Below are 26,259 nucleotides of genomic sequence, written 5' to 3' on the forward strand. Positions count from 1 at the left end.
ATCTCGTATACAGGTATTTTCCCTGTCTGGTTTGTGCATATTCATACTTGTTTGTATGCCTATTTTGAATGTAATGTATGCATAAATATAAAATACAATGCATACTATACTTCAATAGCCTACAAAATAAATAACTGATTTAAAAACAAGATTCTGTCTATCAAGCCTTAATTTTTTTTTTATCTTTAGTGCATTTTCACGTTAACACTAACTTGAACTTAATACATTTGAAAAACTGTGATGAGAGCATTTAGTTTAAAGCTAATTAGTGAGTGGCAAATTTGTATATTCCAAAAACAATATAAACATAAAGCTTAAACATATATACCGTTACCATGAAATAAAATGTCAAATTGTGTGGGATGGATTTTGTCATAACGCCCGCTTTTATGGAATTACTTTTGTCTCAAAAAAAAGAAACGTAACTTTATAAAACTGAACGTAACTTTTTCAGAAACTATCAAAAATATGCCAATACAAAAGAAGGAAACAAAAATGAAAATGAAAAAAACGAATTCAATCGTACAAATGAAATAGGCTCTTCAAAGATGCTTAATTTTTTGTTAATGTTTTTCAAAGATTCGTTTTCGCAACTTGTGTTTTCTGAATGCATTGCCACAGATTTCGCTTTCGCTTCTGAGTTTTTCGTTTGCTGTTTTGAAACAAACCTCGCGTGGGGGCGGGCCTTAGCGGTGATCTACTCTGATTGGATAGTGAGTTTTTGATTTCCACAACACTAGGTGGCGGTATGCAGCTATGAAGTTGGTTCGCAACCCGCCATAAAATCATAAGAAGAAGCAGCTACAAACGTCACTCAGTTTGCCGGCGCATGTTTGAAAGTTGTCGCGGTGCTTTGTATTAAATATGTGAATATTTGAACTTCGTTCGTGTCTGTAACTTTAAAGATGAGCTCTCAGGAGAGACACGGAACGGCATCATCTTCCTCCTCCGCTGGTTCTTCAAGGCAGCTTGAAGTAAGTTCGTGTTATACGTTCATCAATCAATAACATCGATAAAGTTATATTCATGTAAATTACAGTATGCAACAGTTCGTTGCGGGTTATTATTGCCATTCACAATGCACTGATGTTATGTAGTTTGATTGTTTGCCCTTTTATTCAGTTATTATATTCAAGGATGTATCAATGTAGTGCAGATGTCAAACTGGTCTTTATTCTTCAGCAAGGCAGAAATCTAGGTGCAGATGCTGCATCTGCGGCTGTACATAGCATCCTTGAAATTATTAACCAGTCGCTCGGAAAAACCAGCACAAGGCAGGGTCAGCAGGCCGTGCAGCAGTCGGGGCAGAGTCGAACAGTGGGACCAAGAGATGGCCAGGTTTCAGTTTTGCAGTCATGACAATGAAAAACAGCAACATTGTTTTAAACATGTATTTACAACACATTTTAGCACTTTAATTAGAGCAGAGGTAGTAGTCAGGGGCCATTTTTAGGTTCATTGTATTCCCAATTAACCTATTCATGTAATAAAAATTATGTAATACTTATTGTTATTTTCAATCTCTTGGAGGTCTTTCCCTGGATTTTTTAAGCGTGGTTCAAAGAGACGGCTACCCAGCTGTAGCAGACCAGCAAAGTTCAACAAACTATGGAAACCTTTTGTGTTTTCAGTGTTTCTTTTAAACAAAAATTTAGACATGGCCCCTTCACCAGCTGATGAGGTGCAGCTTTTGCAAGCTGGCTTAGGAAAACGGAATCTTACTATGCCTGAAGATTTGACACATTCAGAGGTGAGGTGTATTTACACACCATTCCTTTATTAAACCGCAATGCCTTCCTTAATTATTAACAACTAAAAACTTTTGTAATAGTTATTTTCTAATCTCAAGTAATGTGGATTTTAGGTCTCTAGCTTGTTCGGTGATGCATACCCAAAAATGAAGTCAGCATCTGGAGGCTGGCTTCTCTACAAAGCAACTGGTATGATCTATAAACTAGCACAGCGGGAACTAGTTTTACAAAATCACACAGTGCATATAGTTTTGTGAATGTCATTTCATTTGTTTTTGTACATTTCAATAGATTGGCACTGACGGTATTTTGTTCTGTTTTAAACAATGAAAGGATTACAGATGACAATCTTACTTTATTTTTTGGTTTATTGTTGGTTTATTTTTAATCAGTTGTTTTTTGTTAAGTACTTTTGTAAACACTCCTGGAGGGCAGTATATTAACAAAGCTGCAATTACAATTACAGCATATAGAGTTTGTAATGCAATCGGATGGCATTTTCATTTAATGATTTTTGTAATTTTTATTTATTCAGGTGGACAGGGAAGAAGACGGTTACATCTAGTTCCTCCAGAGTCTGAAGGCTACTGTGGTAGCACAATTAGAAGTGCAACTGGAGGGGGGAAAACAATGTTGTACATTGTTCCAATACAGGATGAATTTGACCTGTCCCCTCTACCATCTGATGCCGAGGAGTTCTCTCAGATGCCTAAAGCAGAATGTAAGAAATGCTCCAAATCTATGCCACTACAGATTCTTGCTCTGCACGTAAAGGAATGCAACACGGCAGATTATGAGACACTTTCTGACCCAGAATCAGAGGTAAGACTAATTGTTTCATTAAACCTCATGAGTATTCTGGAAGATGCGAAAATGTATGTTAAATGCTTTGTCTATTGCTAGCTGACTAATCTACCTCCTGATTCACATGATTTACCTTCTGATAATGAAGAAAAGGTAATTATCTTGTTGCTTGGGCTAATAATTATTCTGACTTCTTTTAATGTCTATTTTTTCATCACTATTTTTTCATCACAACTTGTTTTTTTAGTCAGAAGAGGCAAAGTGTCCTGTTTGTATGCAAAGTTTTCCTGTAAAGGAATTGGAGCTACATGCAAGTTTTTGTGGCGATTTAGATAGGTAATGGTAATATTATGAACAGAATCAACAATGTAATTTTGTGGTGCTTTATATGTTGCCTATGTTTTGTTGAAGACTACAAATAATGCATTTTAAAGTTATGTTTACATGGCAGCTAATATTTTGTGCAAATGAGTTAATTATTGATGCACTAAGTCAAATATTTTCTTTAACATAATGATTATGGTTTAAATTTTCACTTGTGCATGCATTTTCTCCTTAGTCCTGTTGGCCCTCTAAGCCCTGATATAATGGAGCCACAAAATGAAGAAATGTCAAGGTATATTATTTAAGTATCAATAATATCCTTACTCAACAATGTAGTTGTAAAACACAATTGGTAAATCATAATGCTGTCTAAAACACAAATTTTCATCACAATTTGACAGTGAAGATGATGTACTGCGGTGGCTGGCTTCTCAAGTTGACACCTCCAAAGAGTTTAGTATCTGTGTATCTAGAGTAAATCTCTTAGAAAGAGGTATGTCACTGTGGAAACGACAAAAGCTTAGCTCCCCAATCCACACTTTAAAGGTGACATTCATGGGAGAGGCTGGTGTCGACACAGGTGCTCTCCGCAAAGAATTCCTGACAGGTGAGGATTTTTGCTTCGTACACCCTTGACCACAAAACCGTTGCAATGTCAATTCATTGGTCCTGCTCAGATTGTTTGCTGTCTCCATATTTGAATGCTGTTGAATTATTATTATTATTTTAACTGTAGAAATGATTAGTGGCATAGAGACTCGTCTCTTTGAGGGAGAAGATGGTCAAGGAAAATTTCCCAAGTACTCATTAAATGACCTTGACAATGGCCTGTTTCGGTAAGTGTCATTAAAGGATTAAAGTAATTAAATAAATTCAATATACACAGACTGAAGTACTTTAAGTCTTTGGTTCTTTTAAAATTGTTGGCCTTCTAGAAAACATTTTCATTTACTGTATGTGTATTCAGTACTTAGTAGAAGCTCTTTTTGCATGAATTACTGCATCAATGTGGCATGGCGTGGCATGGAGGAGCTCAGTCTATGGCACTGATCAGCTGTTATGAAGACCAGGTTTCTTTTGATATTGATCTGTTTGCCAAATTCTGCTGTAATATAAAATCAGCATACCACATATCCTTGTCAGCAGAAGGAAGCATGACATGCATTAAAATGTTCTAGTAGATGGCACCCTTGACTTGATAAAACCCATTAAATTAAAGCAAAATGAGACCCTATAAGTATTGAGTATATGCAGTAAATGAACATACTTTCCAGAAGGCCAACAATTCACTAAAAATGTTTTTTTTTATTGGTCTTATGTAGTATTCTAATTTTGTTCAGACGAATTGCGTGAATTGGTGGTTTTTGTTTAATGTGAGCCAAAATCGTCACAATTTAAAAGAACCAAAGACAAAGTACGTCAGTCTGTGTGCATTGAATTTATTTAATATACGAGTTCCACAATTTGCGTTGAATTGCAGAAATAAATGAACTTTTCCAAGACATTTTAAGATGTACCTTAAGTTCATCGAACATTGTTTAGATTAGACTTGTATGAGGAGTCTATTAAAAACAGAAAAGGTATTTTTTGAACATAATTATAGAAGTTTTTTTAATTTATTTATTTTGGTAAACGATCCAATTAAGAGCAAACATCTTTTAAACATGAGTTTTAAATATACTTTCTGTATATTAAGTTCTATTTCATGATTTATTTCCTGTCCTTGTTAAATAGAGTTGCTGGGGAATTATTTGCTGTGAGTCTCGCGCAAGGTGGTCCAGCTCCACGATTTTTACAGGAGTGGTGTTACAATTACCTATTAAGTGGAAATCTTGAAAACATCATCATGGAAGTTAATGACATGGAATTTTCACCACTGATTAAAACGGTATATCTGAAAACAATTTGTTATTATGTAGCTTTCTATTGCAACTTTTATTAATGTTTTAGGAAAATCTAAAATTCTTTCTAGATTGAGGACACTGCAGACCTGTCGAATTACAGTGAGCAAATTATGAGCTGTGGCTACACTGGCCCTATAAATGACCAAAACAAGGGGAATATAAAGAGGTATCGCTTTATGCATTCCTTAAATCTATTTTCCAAAAAATGTAAGTAATAATTAGCTTGTAAAACAATGTTTGTTTTTTGTTCTGAAAGGGCAATTGCAATGCATGCCGCTGCGCGAAGAACTCTAATGCTTCAGCAGCTCCGTGAGGGCCTCCAACTTTACCGTCTGTTGGACATCATGAAGAAGAACCAACAAGTGTGCCGTGGCCTTTTTGTTTTTGAAGGTGGCAATGATCAGGTAAGGTCTTCAGGCATCTGGTAATATCAGCTTGTCAATGACTTGGATACATGTTACACATAGCTTTTGTAAAAATAGTTTGTTCTCGACTCAAGTCTTGGGGACCCACTGCTCTGGGCTGTGCTTCCCCAAAACCATTGTTAGCCTAAGTTGATGGGAGAATCATTTTCACCAGTGGAGCTATGATCAACTTAGGGTTACAATGCTTTTAGGAAGCGCAGCCCTGCACATTTTGTATTTGTTTTTTTACAGACCTAAATCAGGTAATCAGCTTGTTATGAGACAGCTTCATAAACTAAACGGTGTGTGTCAGATAAGAGACGTGCAGAACAGTGGGTCCACAGAACTGAAATTGAGAACCACTGTGTTAGAGAAACTCTTCTGAACTCCTATTTTTTAATTGCTGCATACATAATTCTCTTTAGATGATATTTGGCTTCATTTTTTCTCTGGCATGTTTTTCCAGGTGGACTCTGATTACATTGTATCACACCTTGACCCACAAATGAGTGAAAGTGGCAGTCTAAAGCACATCAAAGAAATGCAAATCTTAAATAATTTCCAGGATTTTCTAATGGAACTTGAAGGTAAGTCTTTGTTTTGTTACTCAAATGTTTAGACAATGCCTATTTTTAGATACTTTATGTATGTTTACTGTTCTAGATGGAAATTCTGCTGATGAGGAGGCACTTTCTGTGTCGAAAGTCATGCAGTGGCTGTCTGGTCAAGCACACAGACATTTGCTTCTTTCAGAGAGACAAGCTTTCAAAATCACAGTTCTATTTGACCATACATGCATGGCACGTATGCCAGAACACAAAATTTGTTACCCTGTTGTCAGTGCATGCACCCACACAATCACAATTCCCACTGCACACTTTGCAAGTTTAAATGAATTTAAAGAAAACATGAAAATTGCAGTGCAGCAGGGTGCTTGCTTTTACAGGGTTTAGAACAGATTTGTTAACACTCCTTCTTTGTTTTTTTTTAAGGTCAGAGACAGATTACATTTCATTATCACTTCATTTATTTTCAAAAGAATGGCTAACAATTTTACAAAGTTTTACATTTGCGCCACATTGTTATGAAGTTAGTAAGTTTTAAATTTACGCAACATTGTTATGAAGTTAGTAAGTTTTAAATTTGCGCAGCATTGTTATGAAGTTAGTTCTGTCAGAACATTGTTACATGTGACACTCTTGCGAATAAAATTTCTTATGTAGCTACATGTGTTTTTGTAAGTTTCTCATTTAACATTAAGTCAAATGTTAGTAAAAGCACAGTCTTTCAATAATATCAAGTGACTGAACATATAGCTCTCGGTAGTTCAGTGATGATGTCAGGGGATCAATTAATCCCTGCAGAACAGCAAGGCTGTGTTCAGATAGAGGGCATTGGATCTCAGGAACCACCACACCATCTTCTGGGTCAGTATCAGAAGTTTGCTGTTGGCACAGTTGCTCAATTATCTGCAAATTCAAAAACATAAAGTAGGTAAAATTGCCAACAGTTTTAAAATATTGTCAATGAGTTGTATTCACATTGTTATAAATTCATGTAACTTTGCTCATGCTTAAATCTGTTATTAAGATGTGTTTTAAATTATACAAATCACAAGTGATAAAGTAAGGCACATTTATAAAGGGGTCTGCTACCATGCTCCGGAAGAGCTAATGTAACAAAAACATGAAGCATGATGTGAAAAACAGAAATAAGGGTAAAGAATTTTACAGAATACAGTTATACCACCGGTCTGTTGAATGCTGTATTCTGATTAGTTAAGAAATGGGTATACATTCTTTTTCAAAAATCGCACACCTAACTTTTCAAATGTCTTACAAATAGGCAGTACAGCAATGTTTGTGGTATAAGCGGAATAATTGTCCCCGGTCCTTTGAATTATTTGGAAATAATGCACACATGCGGTATAACGGCACAACGCAAATAACCACCTTGGGTGTGCATTATTTTCTTATGTAAGAAATAATTGACGACGGGCCATTGAATTACATTAAATAGATTAAAGAATACCTCCATATCTGGATCAGCTACTGGTGTCTGCAGCATTCCGATGTGCCAAAGCTGATTTGGTGTAAGATTTGCTTCTGTTCTAATTGGATGGTTGTTCCAGCTCTCAATAAAGCACTTAAGGTCTGATTTCAGGCGTGGAAGAATTGTGTAGTGCACACAAAAGAGGTGTAGTTCATTTGATAGATCAAGCACTCCATCTTCTACCATTGCATGAAGGGTTTCATAGTATTTTGATGTGACGGCTGACCAAACATCACGCCACAGGCGCTCAATTCTACAAAAAATAAAAGACCTATGTTCAGTATGGTTACAGAACAGCAAACAGACTGAAATGTATTGTAATGCCACATTAACATGCATATTAACAATGTTATCAAGTCAGGCAAATTATTTCAACATGGAAAAAAAGTTGAGTTTGCACCTTTGATTGTGAACACTTTTTCCGGAAATGAAGCTACCTCGACCAGTTCCTCGCACTGAGAACATGCAACGTGCAATATCCACATTTTCAACTCCCTGGTCACCACGTACTCTTGAATAGATTTGGAATATTAATCCAAAGTTAAGTTTCATACTTAAACAAATATTTGAATCTGTATTTTAAAACCATTAGTGCTCAAAAATTATAAACATTTTTGTAAACACAGAATACTGCAAAATTTAAAAATTCCCAAACTCACATTTGTGAAGAATTCAAAACTTTTGGTAAAGTTCCAAGCACATCTAATATCAAAATTCACTTAGTTCTTTGAACAAAGCTAAATGTAATTTAAAGACAATACCACACAACATGATGTTTTATTATCAAAATTTGGGAGGAGCAGGTTCAACATATATACAGCAGACTTACCTGCTTTTCTATACAATATTCTATTTAATTATATATGTACATGTGAACTTTTGAAATGTACTTCAGATGTTGAATTCTAAAATTATGCCTCATCACCTTATTAACAGTGTTCTTACCTTGAAGGCCATCCATGTTTGTTAACACCCTCCAGAAAAAATGAAAAGGCAGTTGATGCCTTGTTGTTTTCAGCAGCATCAAGATATAGGATCTATGAAAAAAGGGGGTTTATGAGAAAGATTGAAATAAATATAGACATTTTACAGACAAGTGTTGCAAGTAGTATATTATCACTCAAAAGTTTGGAAACTGTAAGAATTTTAATGTTTTTAAAACAAGTTTATTCTGTTCACAAAGGCTGCATTTATTTAATAAAAAAATAACATTGATATTGTGAAATAATAATACAATAATAATGTTTTCTATTTGAAAATATTTTATAATGCAATTTATTCTCATGTTGGCAAAGCTGAATTTTATTGAATCATTACTGCAGTCTTCAGTGTTACATGATTCTTTAGAAATAATTATAATATAATAATTGGTGCCCAAGAAACATTTATTATTATTATTATTACCAATGTTGAAAATATTTGTGTACAATATTTTTCAGGATTCTTTGATGAATGGAAAGTTCAAAAGAACAGTGTTTATTTGAAATATAATCTTTTGTAACATTAATTTTGATAAAATTAATGCAACCTTGCTGAATAAAAGTATTGATTTCTTTAATAAAAACTCTTACTGACCCTAAATTTTTGAACAGTAGTGTATAATGTTACAAAAGCTTTGTATTTCAGATAAATGCTGTTCTTTTGAACTTTCTGTTCATTAAGAAATCCTGAAAATAAAATTGTACACAACTGTTTTCAACATTGATAAACATAATAATAAGAAATGTTTCTTAAGCAGTAAAACATCATATTAGAAGAATGATCTCTGAAAGATTATGTGACAAAGAAGACTGGAGTAATGATGCTGAAAATTCAGCTTTGCCAACACAAGAATAAAATGCATTTTTAAATATATTTCACTAGAAAACTTAATTTTAAATTGTAATAATATTTCACAATATCACTGTTTTTATTGTATTTTTAATTAAATAAATACAGCTGTGGTAAACACTGTATTTTAAAAACATTAAAAACCTTACCGTTTCCAAACTTGTGACTGGTAGTATATAATAAATATACACACAAATGCATGTAAAATTACCTTCTGTAATGGCCCCTTTGTTAAAGCTACTTAAAACGTCTAATTTTACTAAGGCATACTGCTGCCTTAATCTAAGCCCTATCTGTAAAACCACCAAGGGTAGTTTAACCAAAAAGAAAAAAATACTCACCACTTACACACCCTCCACTTGTTCCAAACCTATAAGAGTTTATGTCTTCTGCTGAACACCAAAGATATTTTAAAGAATGTCACAAACCAAGCAGTTAACAGCAGCCACCGATTTCCATAGTAGCTCCTGTAGACCTGAGAGCTTCTGAGATGTTGACATGATTTGATGCAGAAATTGCTAAATCCAATTCTTGCTGAGCAGTATCCAAATCTAAAGTCGATGTCTACCATCACCTGCCTGTTTACCAAAAATATGTTCTTTTGCATTCAGCAGAAGAGATAAACTTAAAGGTTTGGAACAAGTGGAGGGTGAGTCATGACAGTTTTAATTTTTAGGGGAATATCCCTTTACATTTCAAAACAGAACAAAGTCAGAGCTTGACAAACAGTACCTTCCGTGAGAAACCATCGATCCCACCAAATATCACAATATTGAATCTAAAAAAAAAATAAGAAAAAAACAATATATACAATATATATATATATATATAAAACATATGTTGTTTATTAGCAGTCATTTAGTTCAGGGTATATCTGAAGGCATTTTTATTGTATACATGTGTCATTATGTAAAGAAAAAAGTCAAATTTTCTGTGTATATGTACATGCAAGAGAGTGTGAGAGAAAATACTCACGTGATTAGCTTATGGTTGGTATCCACATGAACTAGGGACAATGGTGCAGGAACGGAGTAGCTTCTGCGTGCTATAAAACCAAGCTGAACCATTCTGGCCAAGATTCCAGCTCCATCCACCCGTCGCATAGAGGCCTTCATCCTGTGCCACTGTATCCGGTGCCCTCCAGCCAAAAGTTCACCTTTCATTAGTCTGTAGCCAGCATGTGGAACTCTTATTTTTATTGACCTTACAACATTATCAAGTTCTTCATCTGAAATGTTGGAATAGCAGGCTCTGACAGACAGGGTGTGTTCCTTCAATCTTCTGTTCATTGTGCTTCTAGAAACGCCACATATCCTAGAAAGATGTTCTACAGGAAGAGCCGTACAAAGGAGTTCCTCAAGGTCATCCTTTCTAATATCAAACCGTGGGCGTCCCACGTTCCCCCAAGTGCAGGTTACAATATCAGATGTTGTTGTTGTTGTTGTTGAAGTTTCGTCCGAACTAACATTTATATTAATTGTGTTGATTAGCTCTTGTAGACCTCTAATTAAAGCTTCTGGGATGTTGACATGATGTGATGCAGTAATTGCCAAATCCAGTTGTTGCTGTGCAGTATCCAGGAGGTAATCCAAATCTAAAGCTTCATTCCGAACAATCAAGCTAAACTTTGTCAGCATATGCTGTAGAATGTCTTCTTGCACTTGTTCCTACAGGTAAAAAATAAATACAAATAAAAGTAAGTCAGCCATCATCATTACAAGCACCAGCAAACGAGTTTTACCTTAATTAAGCTTTATAATTTATATTCCATCATGTAGTGCCTAACTTACCTGGAAAAGTGACATTTGTCTTTGGTCCTGACAAGTAACGTTAGCATTAAAGAGAAAAGAAGATTAGGCAAACATAGTATTTCTATTTAAGATTATATCTATAAACGGTATCTTTATGTACAGAAAACGTTTTTAAACAATTCATGCTTTAAATAAAGCCAAAACTGTTGCACACAGTACATAAATATAACTTTATCGATGTTATTGATTGATGAACGTATAACACGAACTTACTTCAAGCTGCCTTGAAGAACCAGCGGAGGAGGAAGATGATGCCGTTCCGTGTCTCTCCTGAGAGCTCATCTTTAAAGTTACAGACACGAACGAAGTTCAAATATTCACATATTTAATACAAAGCACCGCGACAACTTTCAAACATGCGCCGGCAAACTGAGTGACGTTTGTAGCTGCTTCTTCTTATGATTTTATGGCGGGTTGCGAACCAACTTCATAGCTGCATACCGCCACCTAGTGTTGTGGAAATCAAAAACTCACTATCCAATCAGAGTAGATCACCGCTAAGGCCCGCCCCCACGCGAGGTTTGTGTCAAAACAGCAAACGAAAAACTCAGAAGCGAAAGCGAAATCTGTGGCAATGCATTCAGAAAACACAAGTTGCGAAAACGAATCTTTGAAAAACATTAACAAAAAATTAAGCATCTTTGAAGAGCCTATTTCATTTGTACGATTGAATTCGTTTTTTTCATTTTCATTTTTGTTTCCTTCTTTTGTATTGGCATATTTTTGATAGTTTCTGAAAAAGTTACGTTCAGTTTTATAAAGTTACGTTTCTTTTTTTTGAGACAAAAGTAATTCCATACGCTTTGAAGGTGGTTAGTAATATTTTAAATTGTATGCCATATTAACTGGTAGCCAGTGTAAAGATGCCAGAATTGGACTAATGTGTTCAAACTTTTTAGATCGAGTAAGCACTCTTGCGGCGGCATTTTGAACCAGCTGTAGAGTGTTTACCTGATTTTCAATTCATCCTCCGAGTAACGAGTTACAATAGTCTATTCTAGAGGTCATAAAAGCATGGATAAGCTTTTCTGCATCTGATGCAGACAGCATATGGCGTATTTTTGAGATATTTCTAAGATGGAAGAATGCTGTGTGGCAGACGTTGGATATATGACTATCGAAAGATAGATTGCTGTCAAACATTACGCCTAAATTCTTAACCGTGGAAGATGGCACCACCGTGCAGCCATCCATGGGCAACTTGTAATCTGACATATTATGTTTGGAGCGATTTGGTTCAATAATAAGTATCTCAGTCTTATTGGAGTTTAGCATAAGAAAGTTATGTGCCATCCAGTCCCTAATATCACTAATGCAGTCTGTGTGACAAGATAAAGCTGGGTATCATCCGCATAGCAGTGAAAACTTATTTTATGTTTCCTGATAATGTCTCCTAGAGGTAACATATATAACGAGAATAGGATAGGGCCTAGAACTGATCCCTAAGGTACGCCGTATTTAACGGGGGAGTTATAGGACTCTTCCTCATTTACATAAACAAAGTGATTTAGTTCGATTGGTTAGATACGATCTAAACCAATGACCACTGATGCCAACATAGTTTTCTAGTCTATTGAGTAGGATTCTGTGATCTATTGTGTCAAAGGCTGCACTAAGGTCTAGTAATATAAGGATTGAGATTTCACCACGATCGGATGTTAATAGGAGGTCATTTGTAACTCTAAGCAGCGTACTACCATTCAAAAGTTTTAGGGTCACTAAGACTTACATTTTTCCACATATGACTATAATAGTAAATTGATCAAAATTATGGCACTATGAAAGTTAATACTGTGACTGAAGAATTTGTTATTAAAATGATTCATTAGTTTTAGAACCCTGCATTACAGCATTTATCACTGACTGAACCTTATTAATATTAAAGGTGAGCCCTAAAGTCTGATTATTTGATAGTGAGTTTACATTTAATTTTGTGTGAAGGCTAAATACAAATAAAAAATGAACATCAATTTATTTATACCATTTTTATTTTTTTTATTTTTTATTTTTTTTGTAAATATTATATAGTTTTATAGGAGGAGGCTTCATAGACTTGGTAAATTCATTTGTTTAGAAGTTTGTATGTACAGACATTCGTTTTGGGCATTCTTTGCAGTTTATCCCAAGGCTTTTTTAACATTCATACCGATATCGGATTTATAGCGTATTGACCGAAATTTAGAAGTATACCGGCAATAAACATTTTTGACCATTAAGTTAACTGGGTCTCCAGAGGAAGTGAAAACCATCACAATAAGGAACATGGAGGAGTTGGACAAGTATCAGTGATTATAATGCTCATCAATCATCTGGTTTCATTTAAGGTAACATCTGACTTACACTATCACAATGATCCTTGAGTCATATAGAAGTGATCAAAGGACAATTATACAATGACAGATTTATTACAGAGAATTGAACAACTTCGTCAAACGGATTTGAGTGCCACGGAATTCACTGAGTACAGTATGCATGATTTAGAGACGGATGTTGATCCCGACAACAATTTCATTTCTACTACTAGTAACAGCTGAAACTACTATACGAATGATCAATATATCAATAACTGTATGACTAATGATAAACTTACAATTATTCACTTTAATAGTAGAAGTCTGTATACTAATTTTATTGCAATAAGAGAATATTTACAAAATTTTGTGCATCCCTTCAGTGTAATAGCAATTTCTGAAACCTGGTTTAAACAAGAGAAAAGAGTTGATTTTGAAATGGATGATTATGATCTGCATTATGTGAATAGACTAAATAAAACAGGCGGTGGGGTTGCATTATATGTGCATAAAACTATAAAATATTCTCTTCTAATTAATATGTCAATTGCACTCGATAATGTAATGGCATGTATTACTATAGAAATAAGTAACAAAAGGAAAAAAATATCATTATAAGTTGTGTTTATAGATCCCCTGGGTCAAGCATTGATACTTTCAATGGAGAGATGGAGAATTTGTTTTCAACAATTGGTGATAAGTTTTTATTTATTTGTGGGGATTTTAATATTGATCTCTTAAATCCTAACAAACATAAACCAACTGATGAATTCATTAAAAGAATGTACTCAATGTCCTTATTCCCAATTATAACAAAACCCAGTAGAATTACATCACACAGTGCAACCATAATTGATAATATTTTCACTAATGATTTGTCTAGTATTTGTCTTGTCGGGTTTGTTTATTTGTGATATTACAGATCATTTACCTGTTTTTGTTGTGTATGATTGTAAGGTGTCTAAAACAAAGGAAATTGGTAATGTGAGGCATAAAAGATTACTAATTTAATGACGACCTGAGACTACAAGACTGGAGTTCTGTTCATAGAGAAGGTGACACAGATAGAGCCTATAACAACTTCCTACAGATATTTTTACACTCTTATGATAAGCATTGCCCCATTTCTGTTTACAGCAAGCACAACAAATATTTAAAAAGTCCATGGTTGACAAAAGTTTTAATAAATGCATGTAAAAAGAAAAATTATTTATATAAATTATTCATTAAATTGAAATCAAAAGAAGCAGAGAATAAGTATAAGCTGTATAAAAATAAGCTAACTGATATAATAAGAAAAGCAAAGAAATCCTACTATAAGAAATTATTGTTTGATAATAAATCTAATATAAAAGGAACCTGGGATGTATTAAACTGTATTCTTAATAAGTGCTCAACAAAAACTAACTACCCTGAATACTTTATAGATGCACATGGTGAATATAGTGGTAAGAATAGGATAGTCAATAGCTTCAATAAGTTTTTTGTAAATATCGGTCGTGATTTGGCAGCAGGAATCCCAGACGTACAAATTGAGCATAATATAGAAAAAATTGAGAATAATTCTAATACAATCTTTCTTTCTGTAGTATGTGAAGATGAGTTAGTGGACATTGTCCATAAGTCCAAAAATAACTATTCTATGGACTGCCATGCCATTAACATGGCTATAATAAAGAAAGTAATACATAATATCAAAACACCATTAACACATATTTGTAATCTGTCCCTCACAAATGGCTGTGTCCCGAAGAAAATGAAAATGGCAAAAGTTATTCCATTATTCAAAACTGGAAATAAACACAATTTTAATAATTATAGACCAATTTCATTGCTTCCTTACAGAAGAGGATTAGGGCCACTGGTGAAATTTTTTTTTGAATTCTGACTTTAATCTCAGAATTCTGACTTTAATCTCAGAATTCTGACTTTAAACTCAGAATTCTGACTTTAATCTCAGAATTTGAATTCTGACTTTATTCTCAGAATTCTGAGTTTAAAGTCAGAATTCTGACTTTAATCTCAGAATTCTGAGTTAAAAGTCAGAATTCTGAGTTTAAAGTCAGAATTCTGACTTTTTTCTCAGAATTCTGACTTTAATCTCAGAATTCTGACTTTATTCTCAGAATTCTGACTTTAAACTCAGAATTCTGACTTTAATCTCAGAATTCTGACTTTAATCTCAGAATTCTGACTTTAATCTCAGAATTCTGACTTTAAACTCAGAATTCTGACTTTTAACTCAGAATTCTGACTTTAAACTCAAAATTTGAATTCTGACTTTATTCTCAGAATTCTGACTTTATTCTCAGAATTCTGACTTTATTCTCAGAATTCTGACTTTATTCTCAGAATTCTGACTTTAATCTCAGAATTCTGAGATTAAAGTCAGAATTCTGAGATTAAAGTCAGAATTCTGAGATTAAAGTCAGAATTCTGAGATTAAAGTCAGAATTCTGAAAAAAAAGTCAGAATTCAAATAATTTTTTCACCAGTGGCCCTAATCCTCTTCCGTACTTCCTCAATTTTCAAACATTTTAGAAAAGATTTTCAATGCCAGATTAGAAAAATTTGAAAAATACAATCTGATACATGAAGGCCAATATGGATTTAGAAATAAAAGGTCTACATCTATGGCCATAATTGATGCAACTGAAGAATTATCAAAGGCTTTGGACAACAAAAAAATTACTATTGGAGTATTTATTGATCTGAAAAAAGCCTTTGATACTATTAATCATGCCATACTACTTAAGAAATTAGAAAGATATGGAATACGTGGGGTGGCTGGAAATTGGATAAAGAGCTACTTGAGTGACAGAGTACAATATGTAGAGATGGGTGAATTCTCCTCGGAGTGTTGTGAAATTTCCTGTGGGGTCCCTCAAGGGTCAGTATTGGGCCCAAAATTATTCAATTTGTACATCAATGATATATTTCAAGTTTCTAAATTAATTGTGTATTGTTTGCAGATGACACCAACATCTTTTATTGTGATGATAATTTTGACAAGGCCATTAATATCATTAATACGGAATTAAGCAACATAAAAAAATGGATGGATAGTAATAAATTATCTTTAAATTTAGATAAAACAAAGGCTATATTATTTGGTAATTATATGAGTAAAACAGACAAAACAATTAAGATAGAAGGGATACAAATTGATTATGTTTCTGAGATTAAATTTCTAGGAGTTACAATAGATAATAGACTAACCTGGAAAACGCACATTAGACACATACAAACTAAAATCTCCAAAAGCCTTGCAATAATAAATAAAGCTAAACAGGTCCTTGATGTCAATATACTACGTACACTGTATTGTACCCTGATTTTACCATATTTGTCTTATTGTGTGGAAGTATGGGGAAACAATTATAACAATGCAATCCATTCATTATGTATGTTACAAAAAAGGGCTATACGTATTATAAATAAAGCTAAATTTTTGGATCATACAAATCCACTTTTTATTGAATCAAAGTTATTGAAACTACAGGACTTAATTAAATTACATACACTACAATTGTCATATAAAGCATATTACAATCTATTACCTGTGAACTTACAAAAGTTATTTATACAGAGAGAACAACTGCATAGCTTAAGGAGGTAGGAGGAGGAGGAGTTTCTGTGCGACGATACGTGGTATTAAGTTATGGAATAGTCTCAGGCATGAATACAAACAATGTCGAAGCTTAAATCAATTTAAAGTATTGTATAAAAAAATGGTCTTAAGAAATTACAAGGAGAGTGGGGCGTAATTGTGTGCGTAGCATTAGTTGTTGGTTATGTTATTCTATCCTATGGATAGTTGGTTTACCATTGTTGGTATTATGAGACTTGTACGGAAATATTTATGGGTTGATGAGGTTGTGTATTTTACCTTTTAGGTATTTAGATTACCATTGTTGGTATTATCAGAAGTGTATTAACACGGATGTATATTGTGTGGCTGTAATATCTTACCGTACAGGTATTCTGTTTACCATTGCTGGTATTAATATTGTCAATTGCGTGTGCAATTTGCAAGGGATGTGGTATCTGCATTAGTTTTTTTCTTGTTGTGTTTCTTTTTTTGTGTGTGTACTTTTTGGGTTATGATATTGTATAGGAATATATATTTATTTGATGTTAGGGTTTTCTTAACTTCTATAGAAGCACATACCATTTTTTCTTATTTCCTGTTGTTTTTCCTATAAATTGTAATTCATGGGGGTGGGTTTAAATAAGTTCGACTTCTACCCACTCCTTTTCGAGCAATAGAGGGTTTGATGCTGTATGATGATTAATACTTGCTGTATTGTCAATGTATGCATTTGATTTTGCTGTTTTGGTTTTGTGAATTGTCATAGATATTGCTCGAAACAAACAATAAATAAATAAATAAATAAATGTGCAAACATTTTGTGGCGGACTGAGAAATGAATTAATGTATGGGAACGTATAGCATTCCACCACTGCTCTCACTTGTATGATGTCACAGCAGTATAGGCAGCGCAAATATAACAACATGCCTATAATCCCTCCGAATCTGAAGTGTTACTAAACTCGATGGAAAAGTGAGCTGACTCGACCTGACCCTGGAGTACCATGCAATGGAAAAGCGCCTTTAAGGTGCAAAACCCCTTTTAAACATAAAACGGTTAAAATGACGTGCTGTTATATATAATATATACCTACAACATAAAAACTTAAGATTTACATTAACATAACATCTTCTCTCTGAAGAATCACTCTGAAGATTCACTCAGCTTCTTCTAACTTCGCCAAGTCTTTTAGAAAGAGTGATAGAGGTAATGTGATTGAGATTGAATACACTTCAGTTTATACATTTTGTACAGTCTTGTTCAAAATAATAGCAGTACAATGTGACTAACCAGAATAATCAAGGTTTTTATTATATTTTTTATTGCTACGTGGCAAACAAGTTACCAGTAGGTTCAGTAGATTCTCAGAAAACAAATGAGACCCAGCATTCATAATATGCACGCTCTTAAGGCTGTGCAATTGGGCAATTAGTTGAAAGGGGTGTGTTAAAAAAAAATAGCAGTGTCTACCTTTGACTGTACAAACTCAAAACTATTTTGTACAAAAAAAATTTTTTCTGGGATTTAGCAATCCTGTGAATCACTAAACTAATATTTAGTTGTATGACCACAGTTTTTTAAAACTGCTTGACATCTGTGTGGCATGGAGTCAACCAACTTGTGGCACCTCTCAGCTGTTATTCCACTCCATGATTCTTTAACAACATTCCACAATTCATTCACATTTCTTGGTTTTGCTTCAGAAACAGCATTTTTGATATCACCCCACAAGTTCTCAATTGGATTAAGGTCTGGAGATTGGGCTGGCCACTCCATAACATTCATTTTGTTGGTTTGGAACCAAGACTTTGCCCGTTTACTAGTGTGTTTTGGGTCATTGTCTTGTTGAAACAACCATTTCAAGGACATGTCCTCTTCAGCATAGGGCAACATGACCTCTTCAAGTATTTTAACATATGCAAACTGATCCATGATCCCTGGTATGCGATAAATAGGCCCAACACCATAGTAGGAGAAACATGCCCATATCATGCTCCATGCTTCACTGTCTTCACTGTGTACTGTGGCTTGAATTCAGAGTTTGGGGGTCGTCTCACAAACTGCCTGTGGCCCTTGGACCCAAAAAGAACAATTTTACTCTCATCAGTCCACAAAATGTTCCTCCATTTCTCTTTAGGCCAGTTGATGTGTTCTTTGGCAAATTGTAACCTCTTCTGCACATGCCTTTTTTTTAACAGAGGGACTTTGCGGGGAATTCTTGAAAATAGATTAGCTTCACACAGACGTCTTCTAACTGTCACAGTACTTACAGGTAACTCCAGACTGTCTTTGATCATCCTGGAGGTGATCATTGGCTGAGCCTTTGCCATTCTGGTTATTCTTCTATCCATTTTGATGGTTGTCTTCCGTTTTCTTCCACGTCTCTCTGGTTTTTCTCTCCATTTTAAGGCATTGGAGATCATTTTAGCTGAACAGCCTATCATTTTTTGCACCTCTTTATAGGTTTTCCCCTCTCCAATCAACTTTTTAATCAAAGTACGATGTTCTTCTGAACAATGTCTTGAACGACCCATTTTCCTCAGCTTTCAAATGCATGTTCAACAAGTGTTGGCTTCATCCTTAAATAGGGGCCACGTGATTCACACCTGTTTCTTCACAAAATTCTTCCCATTAGGTAAGTTTTGAGCCAAACATTGGTTGTAATTTTGGTGAGGTATTGACTTCAGCCATGTCAAGCTATAAATGCTTAGCCTGCATGCAGTGTCTACTTAAACACAAACGTAACCCTCTTGCTAAAATATCTAAAAAAAAAAGATAAAACGACAACTCTTGCATAAGTAGATAAATATAAGGAATGTCAAAATACATTAGAACCTTTAAAAGTATATATATTTTCTTTCTGTTGCCAGAAAGCTGCTTTTTCTATATAAATTACATGCAGATGTAACAGTTATGTTAACAATGTCTGTGAAAATGTCTGTACATGTTCTTCTTCTACAATTATTTTTTAAGTAGGCTAAATAAACAATTCGTATTATTACTGTTCCTAAAACAACAACAGGCTTCATAAAGTTAGCCATAATAATATAAATAAACTGAACAGTTAATTTCATTTATTTATTTATTAAGCACCAATAAACACAACTTCCGTTGACCAGGGTGCTGTACAAAGAAAACAAAACAAACATAAAACAATACAATGAAGCTATAGCAATAGGGCAATTACATCGGCATTAAATTTGTATACGCTAGATCAAATAAAAATGTCTTTAACGTCCCTTTAAAGGTGCACAAAGTTGGTGCAGCTCTAATTTTAGGAGGGAGGCTATTCCAGAGTCTAGGCGCGGCATTAGAAAAGGCCCTATCCCCTCTAGTCTTAAGTTTAGTTCTCGGAACCACCAGTAGGCCTAGGTTCGCAGACCTAAGCACTCTTTTGTGCAATAACATTAAATGAAGACATATTTACAAAAACACCCACGAAAAATTGAGCATTAACAAACCATTGTAAACCGCAATGTAATGCTACCACACCATTACTATGACATAAACTTGCAAACCTCCCCTAACAGTAATTACTAACTAAGCTGTAACAAACAAGACAGCAAGAAACTTATGAAAAACTGAATAAATATTTTAAACTTACCTCTAAAACCCCGCTGGCACTGTCGTTGTCTTTTCGCGCCCAAACTTAACGTTATTCTGCGCTTCTAAACTGAGTGGCGGTTGGCAACTGAAGGGTCATTACCGCCACCTACTGGACTGGGTGTAGTGCATTTAATAGTCAGTGGGGGATTTTTTTATTATATTGTGCTCTTTGGGCTATTAATTATTAATTTAGCAATAAATGAAAATGAAAGTTAATTTTAATTTCACACAATTTTTTTTCTATAACACTTTACATAATTATATGCAAATTTGCTAGACAAACACTATAAGAGATATAAATGCAACAAAAAAAATGTTAGGTTATTTATTTCATAACTTTACCAATTCCTGCAAAAATAAAATGAAATAATAAAATATAAAAATAAAATAAAAATGATAATGTCATTGATTTGTGATTATTAATAATATCAGCTTTGACTTGTTTGTTAATATACACTTAGTTGGCAGTTTTCTGACGATGGTAAACTAAGGCATTTCTGTCTAAGGCATTTAAAGCTGTAGTCTACGATGTTGAAAATCGGTTGAGAAAGCCTGAGGCGGTTAGTAAGTTTTAAAAAACTCATCCCGCCCCTCTGTGCTACCTGATCCCTCCCACCGGGAAACGAACTGAACAATGTCACTCATTCAAGCTTTGATCACTGGTAGTAAACATCAGAACAGAGATTTAACGAGCGGTAAACACATAAAGCCTTGAAGGAATGAACAATTACAATTATGATTGCAATTGACGTTATTTACATTCACAACAACGTTTGGCATACGTTTCCCCTCCTGAGCTTCAAGGAATGACTTTGTAAATATAATTACCTTGACCCGTGATACGCGATGCTAAACGGCTAACATTCCAATGCCGACCGGCAGCATGTTGTCAGACTGATAAAAATATATTTATGTAACCTCACACAATAAAATTATAAATAGATGCGTACCTGTTCAACAAAAAGTCAGCCGTGTCGGCGTCGGTTTTCAACCCCAAATCTCCCTGAAGCTTCCTCCAACGGTCAATTGCGGACCCTTTATTGATTCTACTTAGAGTCCGGCGTTTTTCACACTTTTTTTTACCTCTGCTCTTTCCTCTACAGACTTCCCTTTTCTTCTAACCTTTACTGTAGGGACAAGAAGCTTGCTGCTGTCGGTTAGTTATTTCCATTAGTGAGATGTTGCTGCTTCGCTAGCTAACATACACTGACACAAATGTCATGTCGCAGGCACGAGAGGGGCGGGGTGGTGAGCGATGGGGTGGAGACGCGATCGCGAGGTGGATTTTCAAGTGTACGGGGATTTGATGAGAGCAGTTAACCAATGTAAGCTGTCCGGCCGGACAGTTTACATTGGTCAATTTATCTGCCGCCGTACACCCAATAGACTGAATGGATTTTTAAAATTCTTTTTTCTCTTCATATTGTTAGGATTTTACTGTAGAACCATAACCAGCATCTAAACGAGTTTATTAATAATGAACAATCTTTGAAATCGTAGACCATAGCTTTAAGTCATTTTTGTTAAACGTATTTAAAAAAGCTGTTGATTCCCCAAAATGATCATACATTTGAAATCTTCTTGAACACTCACATATTTAGAGATGATCTGACCAGATAATTTTTACTTGCTGTATAAAAGCAAAAAACTTGTCTGATGGTGGTCCTGGGGGGAAAGGTCTTTAGGTCACAAAATGAACAGGACTTTATAGGATCGTAAATATGTTCACTTAATTACACAAAAATTCACCCAATTTGATTTGTGTTAAAGTGTGCAGATTAAACTGACCAAAAATCAACATTGAGTCAATGTTTGGCTTTTAAACATTGAAAAATAAATTTATTATAAACATTGATTCAATTGGATTTTCAACATTGAGGAAGCAATACATTAGCAACATTGATTTAATATTAATTAGCATTGAAATTTCAAACTTGATCATAATGATGATTCTGATGGAATTGCAACATTTAATCAATGTCACCTTGCTATCTGGGACCCCAATCCCTAACCCCAATGTCACAAAAACCTGTTACCAGTCTTTAATCTATGAAAAATTACCATTTAGTATGTTTTTTAGCTTTTCCGTTTATGGGGACACTCTCTGTGTCCCCGTAAACCACGTTTATAGCATAATAAACATGTCATTATACACTATTCATGTCCTCGTAAACCACATAGACCAACCCCATCCCCCCCCCCCACACACACACACACACAGATTCCTGCCTTTATTTAAAAGAAAAATATGTTCAGCCCCTCCTTCCGAAGCTTTGAATATTCTATTTAATTTGTACTAGAGCTTCAAAACTCAAAAAATGGTATTCAGAACAGCCCTATTTTAATACTACCAAACGATTAGACAACATGAAATAAACATAAAGCGAAGTAATTTACTACAGTGTTAAGATTATATAAAAACATATGTGATTTAAGTTATGAAACTTACCATTACCATCAGTTAACTGGATAACAAATAACAGACTTCATATGAATAATAAAGATAAATAAATTGATGAGACAAAAAAATTGCAGTTTGATATATCCAAAGGGAATATTTTTATGCTTGACCATCAGACACCGGAGGGCAGAGCAGCTGCACTGAGATCACGGCAAATTTCAAAAAGACTTGCCGAGGTGAGGCTGCCCTCGTCGGTGTATACGCCGCTGACCACCCGCTGATTCACTGGAACTAACATATCTAAAAGGAAATTTTAATATAGGCGCTATCTTTACTAACTGACCACATATTTGAAGTTTATTCATCGACTGAACTCTTAAAACTACATTTTATGACACAGAAAAAGTAACATTTTGAATATTGTGCAAGCTTTAAGCCTCATTGTTGTTGATGCGAAATGCATTCTGGGAAACTTGACTGTCAGAAGTCCGCACAAGTCACCTCTGGATGCATCCTCGATAAAATGGGCGAATCAAGAACACAACATTCACTTAAATATTCCCAAAGTTTTTGTATGTAAATGTTATTGCAATTATATTGGTTTTTAAAATACAATATAGAAATTATAAAATGGAAAGCTAAAATATTATTCAGTAGCCTTCCCACCAGTGTTGCCAAGTCCGCTTATTATAAGCTACTTTGGGCTTGCTTTTCTGTAAAGTCGCTTACAAATATTGGTAGTCGCGGGTCGCGTTATTTTGGGCTTGTTTCTAAAGTGTAGTTGATTATTTGGGCTTGATCCCAGCTCCATAATAAGTTGTCAATCAGATATTTTCTATATGTTATTTAAACGTAGGAGTTTGTTCTCTCCATCTCTCCCCTTTCCCCATACACACAGGAGACAGCAGTTTTTTCCCACCCACACCTGTTTCTAATTGGCTCTGACCCAGATGGCAACGAGTACTAGCCAATCAGAGGCAGAGCACGGCAATCTGTTTTTTTTTCTGGTTAGGAAAATGTAGTCAGTGAGTGATGCATGGCCGGCGCCACGAGGGGGCGTGAGGCAACCCAGTCTCACCCCATGTCGTCAATATTTGACGACACTTGACCATTCGTCATATGTTGACGCGAAGGGTATACCTTTTGCGTCATTTTTTGATGAACTGGGGACTTCAATACTATTACGTCCTTGCATTCTCTTTCCTATTTTCTTACCATTTTCGCGTCTGTTTAGGGTTAGATTTACATAATGACATCCCTACCCAAACCTAACTCTAACCCCAACGCCAGGTGACAACTGTTTCATTTCGCGTACCTAACTCTAACCCCAACGCCAGGTGACAACTGTTTAATTTCGCGTACACTGTTTAATTTTGCGTAATCTAACCCTAAACCGACGCGAAAATGGTAAGAAAATAGGAAAGAGAATGCAACGGACATAATAGTATTGAAGTCCCCAGTTCGTCAAAAAATTACGCGAAAGGTATACCCTTCGCGTCAACATATGACGAATGGTCAAGTGTCGTCAAATACTGACGACATGGGGTGAGACTGTGTTACGTGAGGGGGCGTCGCCCCCTCACTGGCACTATCCCGCCCCCTCAGATCACCATTAATGTTGAATGGGATTTTAATGATAAAATGCGCTATTTAAAAATCACGTTTGCCTTGTGTATTGTCTTCCTAAAGTGAATTTAAAAGTGTAATTATTTAACAAAACGAAAAAACAAGTGTGCATGTATTCTACCGTGACACACGCCTACTCATGTGTAGCCTATAGGCTTGTTCGAATTCATCAGGCGAAGACGTCAAAATGCCGCGAGAGTGAGACGAAACGACACTTAGTATGATTTCTCGAATCGTTCTCGCGGTACTTTGACGTCATGTGGTTGTCCGCGCCTGGAGTTGAACAAGTTTGTGTTGACGGCTTGAGGCACGCCGACAATGAGCCCGCGTTCTGAGTCTCAGAGGGAAATCAAGATGTCGAAGTGGGAAATGATATAAAAATTTACAGACAGGAGTGTGAGAGTGACCTGGGCCTGCCCTGTAGCAATGGATATATGGAAAATAGCATTGGAAGTTCTACAAACCGGACTCCGGATTGTCACACATCAATTAATGCCGTGGCGTGGATGAATTATCGGAGCATTTCAGGTGCAAAGATCCAAATGTTCGGCTGTCATTAAGTCAATTCGGGCACCATGAACTTCAGCCAGACTGTACATAGTTTTAAAAGTTCAGATGTTCTTGTTCTTCAGCATCCTTGCAAGTCAACGTACAACCAACAGCCTATTATTGTTCTGCATTTAACGTTAAAGGTAAGCCTGTACGATCTCTCGCTCACACACACCTGTTTATCAGGAGTAAATAAATAAAAAACAGACATTGTTAAATTTATAATTACCGAATTTGAATAAGCCTATCCTACAGCATAGCTGTATATGTAAACGAGTTATTGTCATTTTGCTATTGTGGTTCTCTAGCTGCTTAATCGCTAGCTTATGGTGCATTACTTGTGGCAGTTAAAATAACTACGTTATATGATCAAATTGAACCAAAATGTTGATAAAATGTTGCGTTTGGACCGTTTTTGGGCTGAAAACCATCAACTCTATTTGCCAACACTGCCCCCCACCATTACGTAAAATGTATTTCTACCTCTGGGTCTGAACTTCAAATGAGTAGTGTTGTGCTAATATGTAACGTTAGGTATGCGTTTTTTTGTTGTTGTTGTATTGTTCAGAGCTCTGTACGTTGCTCACTATAGCTGTATTTTTTGTGGTTGTATTACAGAGATGTTTGTTTATAACACTTTAAAACTTAATGTACCAAACCTATGTATTTTCTAGCTGGGGGAATTATATGCATTCATGTGATCGCCCCCTCTGGTATTTTAGACGCCCCCTCATCAGCGCTCGGCTGGCGCCGGCACTGGAGTGATGTTAACTTTAAATTAATGTGCGCGAGTTGCGACTGGTGTTGACTGACTGGACTGTAGGAGAGTTTTTTGGAGGAACAAATGCCTGGGACAAAGTGGGAAAAGACTGGGAGAAAGAGAAAGTAGTAAAAGAATGGATTCAACCTGTCGTGTGGGACGACTCAAAGCACTGTGCAGAGTATCAGTTAAGTGTGAAATACGTGCACACCATGCGGACCTCGTACAACATGATAGCACATAGAAACATAAAAAATGCAGCCCCGTTCTCCTCAATGGTCTCGTACACACTGCAAACTTTCGGGAATGACAACCGCATTTAAATGCGGGAGTGACTCCCCTAAATGTTCGTTTCATGTCTGTACGGAACAAGACTCACTCCTGAAAATGTGATGATTGACACAGAAATAACCATAGCAACATTCTGCCGTCTCGTGTGCTTATCACTCACAGCTTTGACCAAAATAATCTAACAGCAATGTGTTTTTTGAGGCTTACGGACGGGGTGGGGGGGTTTGGTGGGGTGTAGAAAAGTCGCTTGTTTTGGGCTTGT

At 35.4% G+C, this 26,259-nt stretch overlaps 2 protein-coding genes across 5 annotated transcripts; one reads left to right on the forward strand and one right to left on the reverse strand.

Moving 5' to 3' along the window:
- The first annotated feature begins 659 nt into the window (after nucleotides 1-659).
- On the forward strand, nucleotides 660-6,413 carry LOC135771588 (G2/M phase-specific E3 ubiquitin-protein ligase-like). Of its 4 annotated transcripts, none has more exons than XM_065281901.2 (14): nucleotides 660-974; nucleotides 1,531-1,750; nucleotides 1,865-1,940; nucleotides 2,287-2,573; nucleotides 2,655-2,708; nucleotides 2,803-2,891; nucleotides 3,115-3,171; nucleotides 3,281-3,486; nucleotides 3,616-3,715; nucleotides 4,614-4,767; nucleotides 4,852-4,949; nucleotides 5,040-5,187; nucleotides 5,654-5,774; nucleotides 5,851-6,413. In XM_065281901.2, exons 2-14 carry the CDS (start codon nucleotides 1,658-1,660, stop codon nucleotides 6,138-6,140), a joined length of 1,773 nt encoding a protein of 590 aa, XP_065137973.1. In that variant the 5' UTR covers nucleotides 660-974; nucleotides 1,531-1,657; the 3' UTR covers nucleotides 6,141-6,413. The 4 variants fall into 4 exon arrangements, with proteins under 4 accessions (XP_065137973.1, XP_065137972.1, XP_065137975.1 ...); XM_065281900.2 differs by having other exon boundaries at nucleotides 1,632-1,750; XM_065281903.2 differs by having other exon boundaries at nucleotides 1,656-1,750.
- On the reverse strand, nucleotides 6,192-11,674 carry LOC135771589 (uncharacterized). Its single transcript, XM_065281904.2, has 8 exons — nucleotides 11,094-11,674; nucleotides 10,860-10,886; nucleotides 10,045-10,736; nucleotides 9,802-9,847; nucleotides 8,185-8,276; nucleotides 7,640-7,750; nucleotides 7,219-7,492; nucleotides 6,192-6,656 (listed from the first exon to the last, which is right to left on the reverse strand). The coding sequence occupies exons 1-8, from the start codon at nucleotides 11,160-11,162 to the stop codon at nucleotides 6,456-6,458; spliced, it is 1,512 nt and encodes a 503-aa protein (XP_065137976.1). The 5' UTR covers nucleotides 11,163-11,674; the 3' UTR covers nucleotides 6,192-6,455.
- Between the last annotated feature and the right edge of the window lie 14,585 nt (nucleotides 11,675-26,259).

This window comes from Paramisgurnus dabryanus, chromosome 8 (assembly GCF_030506205.2).
Source record: "Paramisgurnus dabryanus chromosome 8, PD_genome_1.1, whole genome shotgun sequence".
In the NCBI taxonomy this organism is placed as follows: domain Eukaryota; kingdom Metazoa; phylum Chordata; class Actinopteri; order Cypriniformes; family Cobitidae; genus Paramisgurnus; species Paramisgurnus dabryanus.

Bases quoted from the DNA above. Each gene is read 5' to 3' on its own strand.
- LOC135771589 (XM_065281904.2), bottom strand. From the start codon at position 11,162: ATGAGCTCTCAGGAGAGACACGGAACGGCATCATCTTCCTCCTCCGCT. The intron at 9,848-10,044 runs GTGAGTATTTTC...TTTTTTTTTTAG, and splicing joins ACCAACCATAAGCTAATCAC to ATTCAATATTGTGATATTTG. The intron at 7,751-8,184 runs GTAAGAACACTG...AATCTATTCAAG, and splicing joins AAACATGGATGGCCTTCAAG to AGTACGTGGTGACCAGGGAG.
- LOC135771588 (XM_065281900.2), top strand. The intron at 3,716-4,613 runs GTAAGTGTCATT...CTTGTTAAATAG, and splicing joins CTTGACAATGGCCTGTTTCG to AGTTGCTGGGGAATTATTTG. The intron at 4,950-5,039 runs GTATCGCTTTAT...TTGTTCTGAAAG, and splicing joins AACAAGGGGAATATAAAGAG to GGCAATTGCAATGCATGCCG.